This window comes from Melospiza georgiana, chromosome 8 (genome assembly GCF_028018845.1).
Source record: "Melospiza georgiana isolate bMelGeo1 chromosome 8, bMelGeo1.pri, whole genome shotgun sequence".
Lineage (NCBI taxonomy): Eukaryota > Metazoa > Chordata > Aves > Passeriformes > Passerellidae > Melospiza > Melospiza georgiana.
The window spans coordinates 25,455,335-25,471,469 of NC_080437.1; the positions used below are offsets into that span (position 1 = coordinate 25,455,335).

At 46.3% G+C, this 16,135-nt stretch overlaps 1 protein-coding gene across 4 annotated transcripts in view; it reads right to left on the bottom strand.

The window, feature by feature from the left end:
- SH3PXD2A (SH3 and PX domains 2A) overlaps positions 1-16,135 on the bottom strand; it is a 237,768-nt gene that overhangs the window by 75,279 nt on the left and 146,354 nt on the right. For all 4 annotated transcript variants that reach the window (XM_058028729.1, XM_058028727.1, XM_058028731.1 and 1 more), the window contains one exon: positions 13,587-13,615. In XM_058028729.1, the coding sequence (XP_057884712.1) occupies positions 13,587-13,615 (29 nt within the window). The remainder of the gene's footprint in view (positions 1-13,586; positions 13,616-16,135) is intronic.

A 16,135-nucleotide genomic window follows, 5' to 3' on the forward strand; every position in this document is an offset into this window, starting at 1 on the left:
ATCTCCAAGACAGTAAAAAGATGAGCAGATAGTAATGTAACAGATTCACAGTACATATGTAACTGAGGAATTGCTAGCATGATACAAACGTTAAGAAACAGCTTTCAAACTTTCCCGATGGAAACCAGAGGTCCAAGAAACACATTGCTGTTTTCTCAGCACTGAGGGAATGCTGAGGTTTTGAAATCCTTTCCTTAAATTAGGGATACAATTTTCATTGTGTAGTTGCACTGCAATTCAAATGGATTCAGTACTTTGACTACTTTGCAGCAAACTCTCTATAGTGGCAGCTTGGAGAAAATCCTGAACTTTTTCAACCATCTGACTCCCAAACCCATGTGCTGCACTGTCACAATACACTGCAAAATACACAGTGGTAAATAACAATAATTTACTTTGGACTGCCATTTAAGAAAAAATGAAAAAGACTTTGCACTGGTGGAGTGCAACAGGAAATAATCTGGCAGAGTAACTTGTGCTGTAGCTCATGGAGGGAATATACAGCATGTTTCTGTTACGGGCTCGTGGCACGCACGGGAAGGGGTGTGAAGGAGTTGTTGTCAGCAACTTGTCTATTGGCTTTTGAATAGACTTCCACTGCCTTCAGAGCACGAGTATGAACTTCAGTCAGCTGTCAGATCTTTTTCCAGACAGAAGAACCTGAATATGACAATGATAAATCAAGCAGATGATGTATTGCAGGAGTAACTGAGGAAGTTTCAAAGTTTGCCCCCACCCAAGCTGCGGCAAAAGACGGAAACACCCGAAGTCAGAGGAGATACACTGCACTTAACACAAGTTTAGGGCTACTCTGGATCTGTCTACCCAAGAAGAGAGAGTTTAAACCTAGATCAACAGTAGCCATATCGACAGACACCCATGTGAGAGCTCACCATAAATAAAGCAATTCTGTTAGCAATTATCAATTTCTCAAAAAAAACTTCTTTTTAAACAAAGTATTTTTTCTCCTTGTCAGAGCTCTTGGCTTAAGCCAGAAAAGAAGGGCAATATAGGTATTAGCTGGTAAACAATCCCACAGGTCACCAGTGTGGGCTTCCCAGCCCAGGAAGCAGCAGAAAAGCAGCAGCACTTCTGAGCTGAGCTGAGCCCCAGCCTGACAGCAGCTAGAAGTGGATGAGGTTGCTTCTGAAGCAGAAGACAGCCAGCATATTTCAGCTGCTCCTGCACATCTGCTTAGCATTAAACTTCCTTCTTGGGGATTTTTTTTTTTATTCCAAGACGTTTAAGCTCTAATTGCTACCAGCTTTTAAGAGTCCCCCCTACAAATAATAAAAATATCAGACATTAGTGATAGATTCCACTTCACAGAGAGCTCAAACGAAGAGCCGCGGCGGGAGCCAGCGTACGGGGAGGAGGTCAGAGGCCTCAGAAACATGCTGTGCCTGAGCCAACAAAACACAAGCTTTGAACAGCCCCAGGTTTCCCCTTTAGGACTGGGTTTTACTGGAATTCTGCATGAGGCTTGGACCTGGTTTCCAATGGGATTGGTAACAGTAAACGAACAAACCTTCGCTTCCTGCCACTCCTCTCCCCCAGTGCCACACGGCTGAGCACTGGCTGGTCTCTGATCACTTGGAAGTGCAGAGGGGGAAATTTCAGTATCTGGAAGGAGAATTAAAGTTGCCTGCTCAAAGCAGGCCACTCCTAGGGCAATGGCATCCCAATTCTGCTCTTAACACCAGTCCCCACAGCCCCTGCTGCCGATTTCAGTTGGAGCCAGAACAAACTCCTCCTACCGGAATTATTTTTAAAAGCTCAAAAGGAACATGAATCCATAAATTACAGCTAAGTCACAAGGCCGAGGCAGTTGTGAAGAGCGCAGAGGAGGCTTTCCTTCAGAGCCACACTGCACAGAAATAGCAGCACAGCAGGCACGTCACTGGAAGTGGCTGCTGAGCCCCATCCCATCACTTTCAAGCTGCCACGATGGAGTTGGGCAACCCTCCCACGGGTCAAGGGGGTTCCTCAGGTGGGAAAGAAAAGGAAGGAGTCGAAGGGCAAAAAGCTTTGAAGACAAAATTAAGCTGGTTGCTATGGTGAACATGAAACATATTATTCTAGATTTCAGCAGAAGCTTTTGTGCTGCCAGTGAGACTGGTTTGTTTGCTGCTCCTCCCACCTCTGGCAAGAGAGCAGGCGCCAGACTGCTGGGGACTAATGCTTTATGCTTGTGATACAGCTCCACTCATCTCATTTTAGCAGCAGACTATTTGTCTTCTGTACAGTTAGAGCAGAGCAAGCTTCCACAAAAACCTACAATAGCTGGAGTCAGTCTAGAATTAAATGCACGAGCTCAATCTGCCAAAATCCAGATACCACATTCATGGTACACATCAGTTCTACACATCCAGGTGGGCTCCTGCCCCAGCAGGTGCAGAGGAACTCCTCCTCCATGGGCATTTCAGCAGCAGCTGCTGGTACAGGTTCGTTTTGTTAGTAACCTTGTCTGAAATGTTCAGTTCAGTTTTGAGCCCAGCATCCATGATTTGACACTGCTGCCACTCTCTTGCAGAATCACAGTTGCTGGGCTATCAGGGACCATTATAACAAGCTTGTTTTAAAACAAAAATCTGTCTAGCTTGTTAAGCTACATATTTCCCAATGACAGTCCTGCAGTAACTGTGGGCAATTGGATCATACTGGCCATGAGTTTCAGGGTGGTTGTAGTTCTGGCAATGTAACCCTTGCTCCAAATGATTTCTGTGCATAGCTGAGAAATTAGCACAGGCCAAAGACAGGCCCCTACCAGTGATCTGGATGTGGCTACCTTGCTTTGGAGGGCAAAGAGTTTAATTACACAGGTATGGCCTGTTCTTTGGAAGTGGCCTTCCATAGAAGATAACAGTCCCAGGGCCATTTAACTAATAAAACTATTTTGTTCTCATGAAGCCTTTAACATCAACTGGGAATACCAAAATCTCCCAGCTGTTCCAGTGCAACTTAAATTACTGAGAAAGGGATTATAAGAACAAGTGGCCATACTGAAGAGATACTGACATCTGGTCCATTTCCAACAGTGCTCTGTTCCACGAGTGCAGTTGAGTGTTTTGCAGACTCATTTTGTAGACTTTTATCCTTCCTGTCTTAATTGGAGGGGTGAAAAGAAAACAAGCAATGCAATCAGTGATTCCTTGGACTGGAGCTGGGGGAAATAAATGCTTCTTCTGAGGAATGGGTGTGTTCTCATGCCAGCAGTGGTATCTGACAAGTCAGCAAAAAGTGGGCTGACCACATGGTTCCTTAAATGCGTCCACTTCTTGGAATTGGCCTAGAGCCTTGTTGGCTGCAATGTTCATCACATATGGCAGAACAGAAAACAGAAGTTGAGCCTGTATTTCAGTTTACATTTTGGAAGACAAGCCTGTATACATGAAGCACCATGTTGTTGTCCTGGGGGCTCTGGTGGGACAGCTTACTGCCCCAAGCAGGTAAAGAACCCAAAAGCCAGGCTCAGTCTACTCAGTCCAGGGCTTCTTGCTGAGGTTTTGCCTCCACTTTCCCCCCTTCTTGCTTCCTTTCTGCATTCTTCAGACAAGCAAAGGAACAACCTGCTCCTCCTCCTGACAAGGTGAGGCTGCCCAGTCAAGAGCAGAAAGCTCAGTCTCAGTGACGAACCCCAAAACTGTGGGGCTTGTTTCTCCTTCCATCTGCAGACAGTGCACTATGCTCAATCCCTGTGGCCCTCTCCAAAATCTCCATCCCCCAGATCCACTGACCATCCTCTGTCAGCCTGTCTCCAGGTTTCTCTCCTCTAATCCATTCCCCTTCAGCTGGGGCTTGACACTTCAGTTAAATGGGAAGGCACTGAAATGCAACAGTGCTAGACTAGGGGAGGAAGACAGAAATACTTGGTTTGCTAAGCTCCCCTCAGAAGTAGAAGTACTTTTACCAGAGAATTCCTCTGCTACAGAGTCTGTGTGCAGTTTTACAACACAGCTGGAAAGAGTAAAAAGGCAGATGAGCCTTCCTCCAAACTGGAACCATTGTCATGCGTTCTTGGCTCACACAATTAATTCATTCAGTTAGGCAGAGAACAACAGATAGTCAGAGAAATGGGAGGATGGCACAGAAAGGTTGCAAGTGTTTTGATCTATCTCACTCAGTCCTGCTCAGGGCACCCTGTTGAACTGTGCCATTGATGCTTCTCCCCTCAGGCTCCAGAGAGACCTAAACAAAACCAACATTTGTGCCCGGTGCCTGGCTCAGTGTGAGCCTGGTCAGACATTAAACTTCTTAGGTACCACCACAATGACAGATTAATTTGTTACTGTAATTGCTGGGCAAGCAGCTGTCCCACACTAGGGTAGCTTAAATAAGCTTTCCTTGCTATTATGTCTGTGGGATGTTGATGCATCATATTTAAAGAAAGTATTTTAAGATAGTTGTTGAAGGAATACACTTATATTACTTTTCTCCCTAATAGGAGACTGCATTTTAAAGTAAACCTCTCATCCCTGCTGAGATATCTCCTCTTCTATACATTTGAACATCACCTCCACTCCCCATGCCATCTGTTCAAGAGGGCTGTATCTTGAAAAAATATTTGACTAGTGGATTATCAAACATGCAAATCCAGCTAAAGTATCTGAGTAAGAGGATTGGCAGCAGGCATTAAATAAGGCCTTTAATTTTAGTCTTATTCACCAAGTTCAGCTTCATCACGAGCAGCCAGGGAGGGCCTGTCAGTGTGGGGGGTGGGGGCAGAGGTGCTGGGCTGCAGCGATGGGCACAGCCAGCAGCTCCCTCCCTCCCTGGCAGAAATGATCCCACCGGGAGCTGTCGGGCACCACCACGCCGCAGACCAACCTCAGACCACGTCCACTTGCCACGTAGGCTGGCGCAGGCCAGACCCACACACACTGCCTGGAAAATGCTCACATCTGGCTTTCACGTGACTCCAGCGTGCCTCAGCAATTCATCATCTGGATAACTCACTCCTGCAGGGGAGAAATCCACAACCAGGGAGCCCTTTCCTGAGCTGGAACAGAGGAGTGGGGCCAGAGGATCGTGTGCTTGACAAACTGCACAGTGACACGCTCACAGCTGCGTTTTCACAGCCTCATCCAGTCCTTCATCCTTTCTAAAAGTACAAACACAAAGAAAACTTAGTCCCAATTTTCCACTCTGTTTACTTCTGCAAAAACCCATTTTAATCCCGTTCGCAGACCCAGAAGTATCCAGGACTGTTTAGTTTTTGTTCTGGCAGCCATTGCTCACATTAACTCTTTCCACATGGCAAGTGGGGATTGTTTCCCACATGATCCCTGTGGTACAGCCCCTGCACATACAGTTTTGTACCAGTTCCAAGTTTTGCTGGGAAGTGCCTAGAATATCTGAATGCTAATCCACATCTACAGCTGTACAAACTGAGAGCATCACCCCTCTGAGGGGAAAACCAGCCTCCAGCCCTGCCAAGGAGGAGGGCAGAAAAGCTCCAGACGTTGCACTTGGAAACTCACAGGTATGTACACATGCTGGGATTCATGTGTGGCTCAAAAAATGGAGCAAGAGTCAAGTGCCAACTGTGAAGGAGCCATGCTGCCAAGCACAGAACACTCAGCAGCATTGGAGTGTCCAGGCAGAGCTGGCCATAATCAATGCATACATTGTAACCCCTGCTGGACACCTCTGGAGGTAAAGCTTCCAGCCATTTCTGGTTGGGTGAGCCACTCCATCCAGAGTGAACTGGAGAGAGGATTTGTGCTGTCACGCAGCCTGGACACAGGCCAGCTCAAATGGGCCAGGTGTGAAGCCATGCACAAAGCTAGATGCATTTAGGGAGTGCTATTTTAGGGGTGAGTGCTCTCAGCTGCTGAGGACACACATTCTACATCCAGATTTCCAGAATCTGGGGACAGAGTGCTCACCAGCATGAGACTAAGTTACTCAAAATGCCCAGGGAAGATTTTATCTGCTCCTCTCAGCCAGCCAGACTCATCTGTGCCCCATACAGATTCCTGCAGTGGCTGAGGATCATCACCCTCTGCTCCAGCTCCCAAATGCACTTCTCACCTGCCTTACCCAGTGTGCCAAAACCAAAATACCAGCACTCTCTGTGCAAGAGAGGAAAAACCCACGCAGGCAGCATTAATACCATCTGCCACTGACAGACAGAAGAGGGAGGAAGAACAGGAGCAGATGGAGAACAGAGAATTTCTTAAAACCAAGAGAAATGCCATTATATGCCCTAAGGTACCAAGTGCTTTCTCTGTGCTCGGCTGAAGACACTCTGAGGCATTTGCAGGGTTCAAACTGTTCTACCACAGCTGTGCTCAAGCCACACCTCATTCTTCCAGCCCTGCCTGCACCCAGTCTCCCTGCCCTCCCTCCTGGACACAGGGCTCTCTGCAGCACCGATGCTGAACTGGGAACGGCAAAGAACACAAACACATTCTTTTCCCTAATCCTGCACCCTGTCCCCACACTTCAGTTTAAAAGCCAAGGAGCAAGACAAAAAACCCACACAACATACAAACATCTCTTTCTCTCTTATCCCATCTTCCTTCCACCCCAGCATATGGGCCACCCAGAAGATGACAGTGATCCTATACATCTAATGGGCCACACGTCCTGTCAGCAGAAAACTGAAGCAGTGCAGAATAAAGTCTCCTATCTGCTCTTCTCGTCAGTAGACTCAGGCAGAAGTCCAAAGCACTTCAGTTTAAGCAGTGACTTTAAAAATATGGTGTACAAGGAGAAGTGTGAGATCAGCTTCCTTCTGCCAGAACACTACAGACTGGCTTTGGAGCGTGGGATTGGAGTGGACAGATTCACATCTTGACTGAAGATGCAGAATTGGGTCACACACGCACAGATGCTGCAAGGACATGAAATCTGCCTGACTTAGCAGCAGCTCTTCCTCAAATTCTGCTCTCTGCTAGTGCACCTGAGCACAACAGCAGTAGTTTTGCCTTGGAAGAAAAACAACCCAAACCCACAGAATGGATGCTCCTCTAGTTATATGAAAAACTTGTTTTAAAAAAAAGACTTACGGTCTCGTTAAAAAAAAAAAAAAAATCAGGGAAGAAAATTAGGTCTTTGGGGAATAACTGCATCAAGCAAAAGCCAATAGACTGATCAGAAGTTTAGCAAATTCACTACATGAGAAAAAATAATTGTCAGTCATGAGAAGAGGAAGCTCTGTCATTGATGACTGAATTCAAGATGCACACTGAGATCATTAACTACTAACTTCTTCCTGAACCAGGCCCAAGATGTATATCCCCAGTAATTAAATGAAAAGGTTTGTTTGGTCATTAACTGCTGTGCTTTTGCCTAATCTATCCTTCTTTTGTTACTAACTCCTTTATCTTCCTGAAGAGGAACAGGAAAAAAAAAAAAAAAAAAAAAGAGAAGCAGCTATGTTAGAACCAAAATGTTCTGCCAGAATCTGCTGTTTTTAAATTCCATGCAGTAATTAGTACACACAGCCAAGAAGGTTAATCGTATGATGAGGGAACAGATCACAATTTCTGATCGAGAGCAATCTTGTCAGTACATGCTTGTGAAGTTATAAAATACCGACTGGCAAACTATCTCATCCAGTTATCCTCATCAACAGGCCAAGTGGCACCAAGGAGCCAGTCCACCATCCCTGCTTCTGCCCTAATTGTAGGAAACAATGCAAGGAGCACAGGGCACACGTGTGATTCATCAGGACACAAACATGAGCACATGCCTCAGTCTGCAGGGATCATGTCATACCACAGATTTCTTACAAGGATTAAGACACCAAGTTACATTATTTAAGATGTTCCTGGGATGTTGCCATGGGCTTGGACAGATTTGCATCCCTATTCACCACCTTAAAAAAAAACAAAACAACCTTCCAAGCTAAAGCTTTCAGAGGAACTATAGGGAGACAGACTTCAGAGACAAACACCATGAGAGCAGAATGACTCAAAGTAACATTTGAGTTAAAAACCACATTTGAACTTTGTTGCTACCACCTGGGCTCAGATTCACTGAGCAATGACCAAGTCCCTGCTTGGGGCAGGTAGCCCCCAGCATCTGCTGCAGTCGCCACTCTGAGAGAAGAGGCATTGCCTCATGCTGGGATTGACCATGGCAGTTAATTGGATTTTCCAGCCTCTTTAGTAACACACTTAGATTTGGCTTCTTTGAGAACCCAGTTAAAAGGCTTAAGAGTTCTTCTGGCTGAGAAGGTAAAACTGAGACAGATTTCACAGTCAGCTGGATTAGTTGAGGCATCCCCCAGTTCTAATACTAAACACAACTCCAGAAGACATCCCATCAATACTGCAGCAACCTTAAGGCAAAGGAAAGGCAACACTATATGCCTCCAGGAGCAGTCCTTCCTTCTCCCTCTACTGCAGTCATTTCCCACAATATTACCAAACACCTGCCAGGGCTGGAGGCTGTACCTTCCCTGCTCACCCTGTACCCATGTGTAGCTAAGTGCTTGCCACAGGCCTGTGAAGCTGGCAGAGACCTCCACACTCAATTCCATCAACCAAGCTTTGTTCCCAGGGTCACCACCTCAGTCCTGGAACACAGTCACAGCTCCAGCCACACAGCCCTGCTGGTCCAGCTGGGAGCTCACACATTTGTCACCCCATCGAATGATTAAGCACAGAAAGGGTGGCACACACTATTCATTTTCTCCACATTGTCTTAAAGGAGGCAGCTCAGATTATGTCAAGAAAATAAAGCTCATTTATAAAAAGGAAAAAAAAAGGCAGCAAGCAAGACATGCCATGGAACTCTAAGTGCAGGCTAGACACATGCAGAGTGACAGGGTTAGAAAGGTTAAACTCTGAAGTGAAGAGCACAGCTCAGCTGTAAGGACAGAAAAAGCCACAAGTTGAGCCATTTCCCTTGGGAATTATAAAGGAAACAGAAAAAAACCTATCCCAAATAATGCAAAGAAGCAGCAATTAAGGCACTCCCTGAAGCTGCCAGAGTGCACATCCTTGGTGCACGAGGGCAAGAAGGAAAGTTTCTCTAGTAATGAAGAATTAGGCTGAGGAAGCAACTTGGGCCATCCGCTCCACCCATAATTCCTAGGCAGCATCCCACAAAGTGATCAGCCACCAGGGCCCTTGGTGTTTTCCCAACAATCTGCTTGTTTCTCACTTGAGGCCCCACTTCTGTCATTGCTGAAACTCTCTCAACTCTGCTTAGTAATTTCCCCACTGAGGGAAAGACAGCATTACAGATGTTTCTATAAAAAGTTTGTGAAGTATCTTCCAATGGACTCTGAAGTTTTTCTTTACTTGCCAGCAGATATATCCTTGCTAGTTTTAGATTACAGGAGGGAAAGAAAACAGTGATTGTTGGCTGTGTGTAGCCATAATCTTGCTAGTCTAAAAACTGGACAGGGAAACCCAGCTGAAAGATGGTTTGCTCATTCAAGGAAGCCTCATCAGCATCCTGAGGCAACACTGGCTTGAACCAAATCATTAACTTAATATTCTAAGTGCCAAATTACTACTTAAAATAGGCTTCAGCTGCCAGACTCAGCCAAAGCACAGCCAGCTCCATGCAGACAGGATCTGAACAGTGAGGGAAAGGAAACACTGCAGGACTGATGGAGCCATAACTTCCATTTTATTAAAGCTTATTCCCCTTCACTTGGAGGAGCATCCTACAGCATAGCACCAAGGTGCCAGAGGAAGCCACCAAGCAAAGGCTGTGCCCCCAGCAGCCAGGCGGGCAGTCAGAGCAGGGGCAGTTTGGTTATGGTTCCAGAAGGGGGTGGCCAGCAGTGCTCCTGCCCAGGCACATGGAGAGCTGTGACCACAAGCGCTTGGTCACCTACAGGGCAGGTGACAGAGATCACTTTGAAAGCACCTCTTGTGCTGGATCTGACCTCAAGGTTAGCAAAGAGAGTCCTCTCAGTAGTTGAGAAGCACTGAGATTCAGTGTAGAAAAGTTGTGGAGCCCACACCAGCTCCCTATTGCCACCAAACAGCAGGTCCCAGATGCTTCAGCTTCCTGACTGGGATCTGACTGCTTTGGCATGAAACCAGCCAGGAAAGATTCTCAGCAAGGGGAGAGGGCAAGATATTACCCCAGGAGTCTGCAGCTTTCTCTAGCCAGCAAGGGGGTTTGTGAGATGGGTGACACAATGATATCTTTGGGGAGAAACATACTCCAACTGGTTTTATAAGCCACATCAGGATTAGCAGATATCTCAAGGGTTAATTAGTTCACCATGCACAGATGGTAGCTGGTAGGGTTTGCAGAATGGATTAACCTAATCTGTTGCTTGTAATGTACCATACAAATATCCATTCCTAGATTTGCAGCAATTCTACCCTTATTTTGATTTGAGGACAGAAAAACCACACAATGGATGCCAGCATAGAAGTAATGCCTGTTTTGATGACAAATGAGTAGCTGTTCACTTGGCTAATGCAATTGACAAATTGGAGTTTGAAAAGTAATTCCTTCCCATTTTGCTGCAGAGGGTCCTTGAGTGGACCAAGAAGAGTCCATTTGTTGCAAGTGTACAGAATATGCTCATGTAACCTCTCACAGTTGTACTGAGGGCTCTCCAGCACTGACAGATGGTCACAGAGAAACAATTCAATTGCCTGGAAACATGAAGGCAGCTTTCTGAGCAGCTCTGCAGCGTGTCAAATAAAGCCCCCCAAGTCCAAGGCACCAGCACATGTGGCATTTCAGGCCACAGCAAATGTCTGTGCCTTCACAGAGCCCCAGGTCTCTGAGCTGGCTGCAGGTTAAAGCATTTATAATTAGATCACATCCAAGCAAAGGGCTGTGTGTTTACACAGCCCTTTGCACAAGAGGAAGCCTGGCTCGGGGCTGGCATGCAGAGATGCCCCAGATCAGCACAAGACTCCCCTTTGTTTAGCTAAGGACATGCCACGCTATTGCATTTGGTTCAGAAGGTCTCAAATGTTTACAACCAGCATCAACTGCAGCGGTAAATGTTTCCATAACTCCTGTTAAACTCTGAACTTATCCAGTTTCTCCCTGCTCTAAGGGGTGAGAGCAGAGGACTAGCTAGACACTCACTCTGGCAAGGCAGAGGTCAGGGTAGAGGTGATGTTGGCTGTCTGAGGCATTCTCTGGATGTTTCTGCAATTGGCCACGCTCTTGTCATGCCTGCACATGCCTGAGACACAGCAGCTGTGGGATTCCTGCTGGACAGTGTGGGACAGCTGTGCTCACACCCAGCAGCCTCCTCCCAGCACAGCTTTGGTCAAGACACAGGATGTTCATAAGGTCTCATTTGTTGGGAGGTGCTTGCATTTAAAAATGCCTATTTGTCTCTTGTTTAAAGATGCAGTAGTTCCATGCACCTACAGAAGAAACTGCATTTCAAAGCTGTTTGTTATCTTGAAAGACCATCACAGCAATTGTGAAAATCTGTGCTTATTTACCCCATCCCTTTTTCAAGTGTCATAAAGCTGATCTTTGTTAGAGGCTGGGACTGGCAATGCCCTTGGCATGCTCCTTTGCTCGTTGCGTGCATGCTCCCACAACATCCAGCTCCAAACAGAAGGAAGCATTCCTCATCCAGCTCCAAACAGAAGGAAGCATTCCTCTGCCATTCCAAAATCAAGCAAGGAGATGGCTGAGAACAGAGTCCCTTTATGCAGCTCCATTTGTTCATGGCACCGCTTCACATTGCTCTTTGTGCGGGGCGAGTGCAGAAAGGGTGTCCCTCAGCTCCAGTGTGTCCAAGCCCTGGCTGCACAAACAGCCCAGCACCAAAAGGAAAGAAGTGCAGAAGGAGATCTGGCAGCACAAGCAGCCAAAGGAGGGAGCCCAGCCTGGGTGCCCCTGGCAGGGATGAATGACCATGTCACTTGGGGTGCTCAGGGCAGGGGACCAAAGAGTCCAGCAGGGCCAGAGCACCCACAAATGGCATCTCAGCTACACTGACTCTACTGCTTTTCTCATGATGTCATGGCAGATCAGCTCCAACTTGCCCCAGAGCCACAGGAATGGAGAGGGAGCAGTTTCCTTCCACTCCCAAAGCAGTTCCTCACATCTCTGGCACATGAATTGCAATACTCTTTCATGTAAACTGGTGCACTGAGCCCAAAGCTCTATGTGCCTCCTAATGCTGTTCCAGGTCAGTGCTAAATCAGGTTGCCCCAGAGACTTCAGCATAGTTTTTCAAAGATTTTTACATGGCCCAACAGTCCCCAGTGGTCAGGATGTGGCACTGAGCCAGGAACTCCCACACTCAGCTCTGCCCTCTACCAAGTCACTTGGACTTTTTTATTTATGGTCAGCCCCTCTAGAGAAGGCACTGTTGCCAAATTAATTCACAGGCTATTGTGAACACACACTTTCCTTAATATTACATTTAACAAGTCCTAGAAGTGCAGCCCAGACAGAAGCTTTGCAGATTAGGAAGACCAAGGATGCCCTAATTTATTTGTGGGACCAGCACCTTGTACCATGCTTGCCCCTTCACTACCACACCCCACCTCAGGGAAATTCAAGGAAAGGTACCAAAAGTATTGGCCTGCAAAGGCAGCTGCCAGTTGATACCCAGGCCACCAGGGTTGAGCAACAGCTTCTCTTTAGTGCATCACTTAGCTTATTACAGGATGGCAGCTTAAAAGCCCTCATAATTATCCAACAAATCAATCTAGACAGTGGTATTCATTGCAGTCCAGTATATTACATTTATTTTCCCTTCCCTTCCAGAGACTAAGCCACTGCAGTGTTTCTTTATCATCTTAAAAAGCAGGAAGAAAAAAAAATCCTCCTCTCCCTGCACACAGGCTAGAGTTTTCCAGGAGTCAGTATTGGTTTGAAAGGCTTCTCTTTGGATGCCCTGAATGCAATTTGAAGCATCCAAGGTTCCAAACAAAGTCAATGAGAGTTGCAGGTGCTCAATGCTGCTTAGAGAAAAAAAAAAATTAAAAAATAGAAAGCCCTGACACATCCAGCTCAGACCAGCCAAACCCAGAGGCCCATAATTGCACATCCCTATTGAAAACACATCTGTAAGAATCACTAAGACCTACATGGGGAGGGGTAAAATTGGATTTATATAGTCTCAAATCAGAGTTTTATAGGACATTTCAATCCAGGATTTTAAGAGCAAAACACTGAGCTACAGCCTCTGAGGCAGCCCAAGCCCAGACACAAGCACTGAGAACATTTTGCATCAGAAGCCTCACCAGAGCATTTTGGAAAGGCATGACAAACGATTCAAATCAGCGGAGAAAAAGATATCCTTCTCCTCCAGAAAAGAACCCCAACTCTGACTCTGCACTTTGACCATTTGCAATGAAAAATAAAGAAAGGTAATGCAATGATCATCTCACATCAGAGATGGAGCTGTATAAATACAGTTAGAGAAAAGCAGTCATTTTAACTGCAATAATGTATACGGTTTATGGTACACATATAGCTATATAGCATACAGATATAGTTCTTCTATACAGTGCAAAGGAAAGAAACTGATGCTTATCTCCAGCAGGATTCAGCAATAAAAAGTTAAACTGCTACACAATTTCATACCACACGAGATAAACAGAAGGGGAAAAGCAGGGGGCTAAGGACACCTCTAGAATCATGCAGCACATAAAAAAAAAAGCCTGGTGTCTTACCTGATTTCCTCTTTGAAGATCCATAGTCCCTGAAAAAAAGACAACAACAAATAGACATGGTTAGAGCTGGGAACGGTGCTGGGAGAACGGGTGCCTCCCAGATTTCCACCCATTCGCTCCAGGGCTGGTGCTGCGCCCTCTCTCCCTCCCTGGGAGCGGAGGTGAGGGCGCCGGGCAAGGCGAGGGGCACGGGCAGCACCGGCCCCCGGGCAGCACCGGCGGGGCTGCGGCAGCTCCGGGGGCTCGGAGCATGTGATCAGCCGGGCAGAGCGAACCATCCACCGCCGGCGAGGCAGGGGAGAGGGGTGTCATTCTTTCCCCTTTAAATTGCGCCGTTAAATGCACAGCTACTGGATTAACCCTTCGCGTGCCCCCGGAGAGGAGCGGGGGTGGGAGCTGTTTGCTGCAGGGATGCGGCGGCTGCGGGCTGAGCTGGCGCGGCTGGCAGTCCCGGGCTAATTAATTTGTGAATAACCTCCGGTGCTCTCCTAGTTATCTCTGACAAGCACTTGGAAAGCACAAGAGGGGAAAAAAAACCCCAAACAAACCTAAACAAACCCCAAACTTTGTCTTTTCTTCTTTCTCCCAGCGCAGAACATGCACCCTTACTATTCCATAGTGATTTAAAGGGTGCTGGCACCTCCACTCATGCACAACAGCTGAAACCCCAGACAGCTGCTATGGGAAGGGAAGAAATTATAGAAGGAGCTGCAAGAACTGATTGGGATAAGCAAAACTGAGGGCAGACACACTTGGCTGATGGCTGTGCTTCCCGGGGTGCCCTCGGGAGCCGGTGAGCCCCAGCCCGGCACGGGCAGCGCCGCTGTGCCCGCACAGTGCCCACCGGGCACAGCCACCCGTGGCAGGCTCTCCTCGCAGGAATCCCACCGGAGGGGCAGGCAGCAGCCTCTACATGCTGGGAGGCTGGGCTGTCAGGAGTGGGGTTTTGTCCCTTGCGCCTTGCTCCATCCTCCAGAGGATCAGAGAGGGATTATCCCAAACTGCTTCTTTAAGGAGAGTTTGGGGGCTCAGCTGAAGAGCCCCCAACGCTGTCTTGAGGGCAGAGTTATGTCTACCTGTAAACTCTGTTTCTCCCAGAATTTTGTGTGCATCCCCATTTTGTGTACATCCCCCCATGACTAGGAGACATGTCTAGGATTTGCTTCCAGTGAGTAATAATTGGGAATTTTTTGCACTTTTTTAATTTCCCAGTGTCATTCTACTTCAATTAAATGGTCGTTTTCTCAGCCATATCTGCAGCTGTATTTGATGTGATGATGCTACTGCTCATGAATAAGTTGCTTCTTCTACAGAAGTGATATCATATGCAAATACAATTCCTGCTATATGGTGCCTGAAACAGATCCCTCAGAGCAAGCCAGGGATGGTACAATCCCCAAAATGTAGTTCTCTACCCCAGCTTGGCTCCCATGCCACTCTGGAGCTTTGTAGAGCTGTCAATACAGCTCTCCTGGCATGCAGAACTCAATTCACATGATTAGAAATGAGGTAATGATTGATTGATTGATTGATTGTTAATTAAAAGAAATTCATTAATAATATCATTATAAAACAGTTATTTGCATCACTACCACCACCCAATTCACAGGGCTTAGTGAAAAATAAAGAAAAGCCAAACAACCTATGGGGCCAGTTTTCCTCTTTCCATTTAGTCTTTCTGTATGTTTTAAAGTCAGCTTTATTTGGGTTCTGATTTTGGAGTTCCAGAAAAAAACCCAAGTACCCTGTATCTCCCTGTGTTGTTACTTTTTTGTATACCCACATTTCACTCATAAAGTCAGAGTAAAGCAGTATCATATAATAAAATCTTCATCTCCACAGTGAAACTCTGAAATCCAAAACTTGTTCCTCCCAGAAAGGACAGAAAAAAAAACAAAACCAGAAAGCAAAGATATAGCAAATAATCTTTCTGGCTGTGTAAAGTGCTCTTTGTGTTTATATTCTTCAACCCTTTTCTGCTAAAGAAGAAGGCCTGTGTTCCTGTTTTGCAATAGCAGCAGAAAGGAGCCCTGCCTGGCTCCATGTTTAATTTTTTTAATGTCTTACTATCCTGCATATGACTCATTGATGTATCTTCCCTCTCCCAAGTGATGATATATAAGGGTAATTCTTCTCAGCCTCACTGTTTTCAATGAAGCATTAATGTGAGGCTGAAGTATTGGTTTATGTCTCCAAACCAATAGAGGAAATTATTTAATGGTTTCTCTTAACTGTAATAATTTCCAAGTAGAAACTCTGATCTCCTGCAACCCAGACTGCACCTGGCACACTGTTAACCCTTAGATCAGACAAAAAATGTGATCTTACAGAAGAAAAACCCATCCATGGAAAGGTACAATCAATGTAATATCTGTAGCTATGCAGGGAAGCTCACTTTCTTTTCAGCTCTTGCTCTTTTTATCTTTTCATCTTTATACACACACGTATTTCCATTCTTCTTCCATTTCTGTATGAGAACAGACACCGCCATCCTAACTCCACTGCCAGCCACAGCTACAAGAATAACAATGAAAGCAGCAGGAGGAACT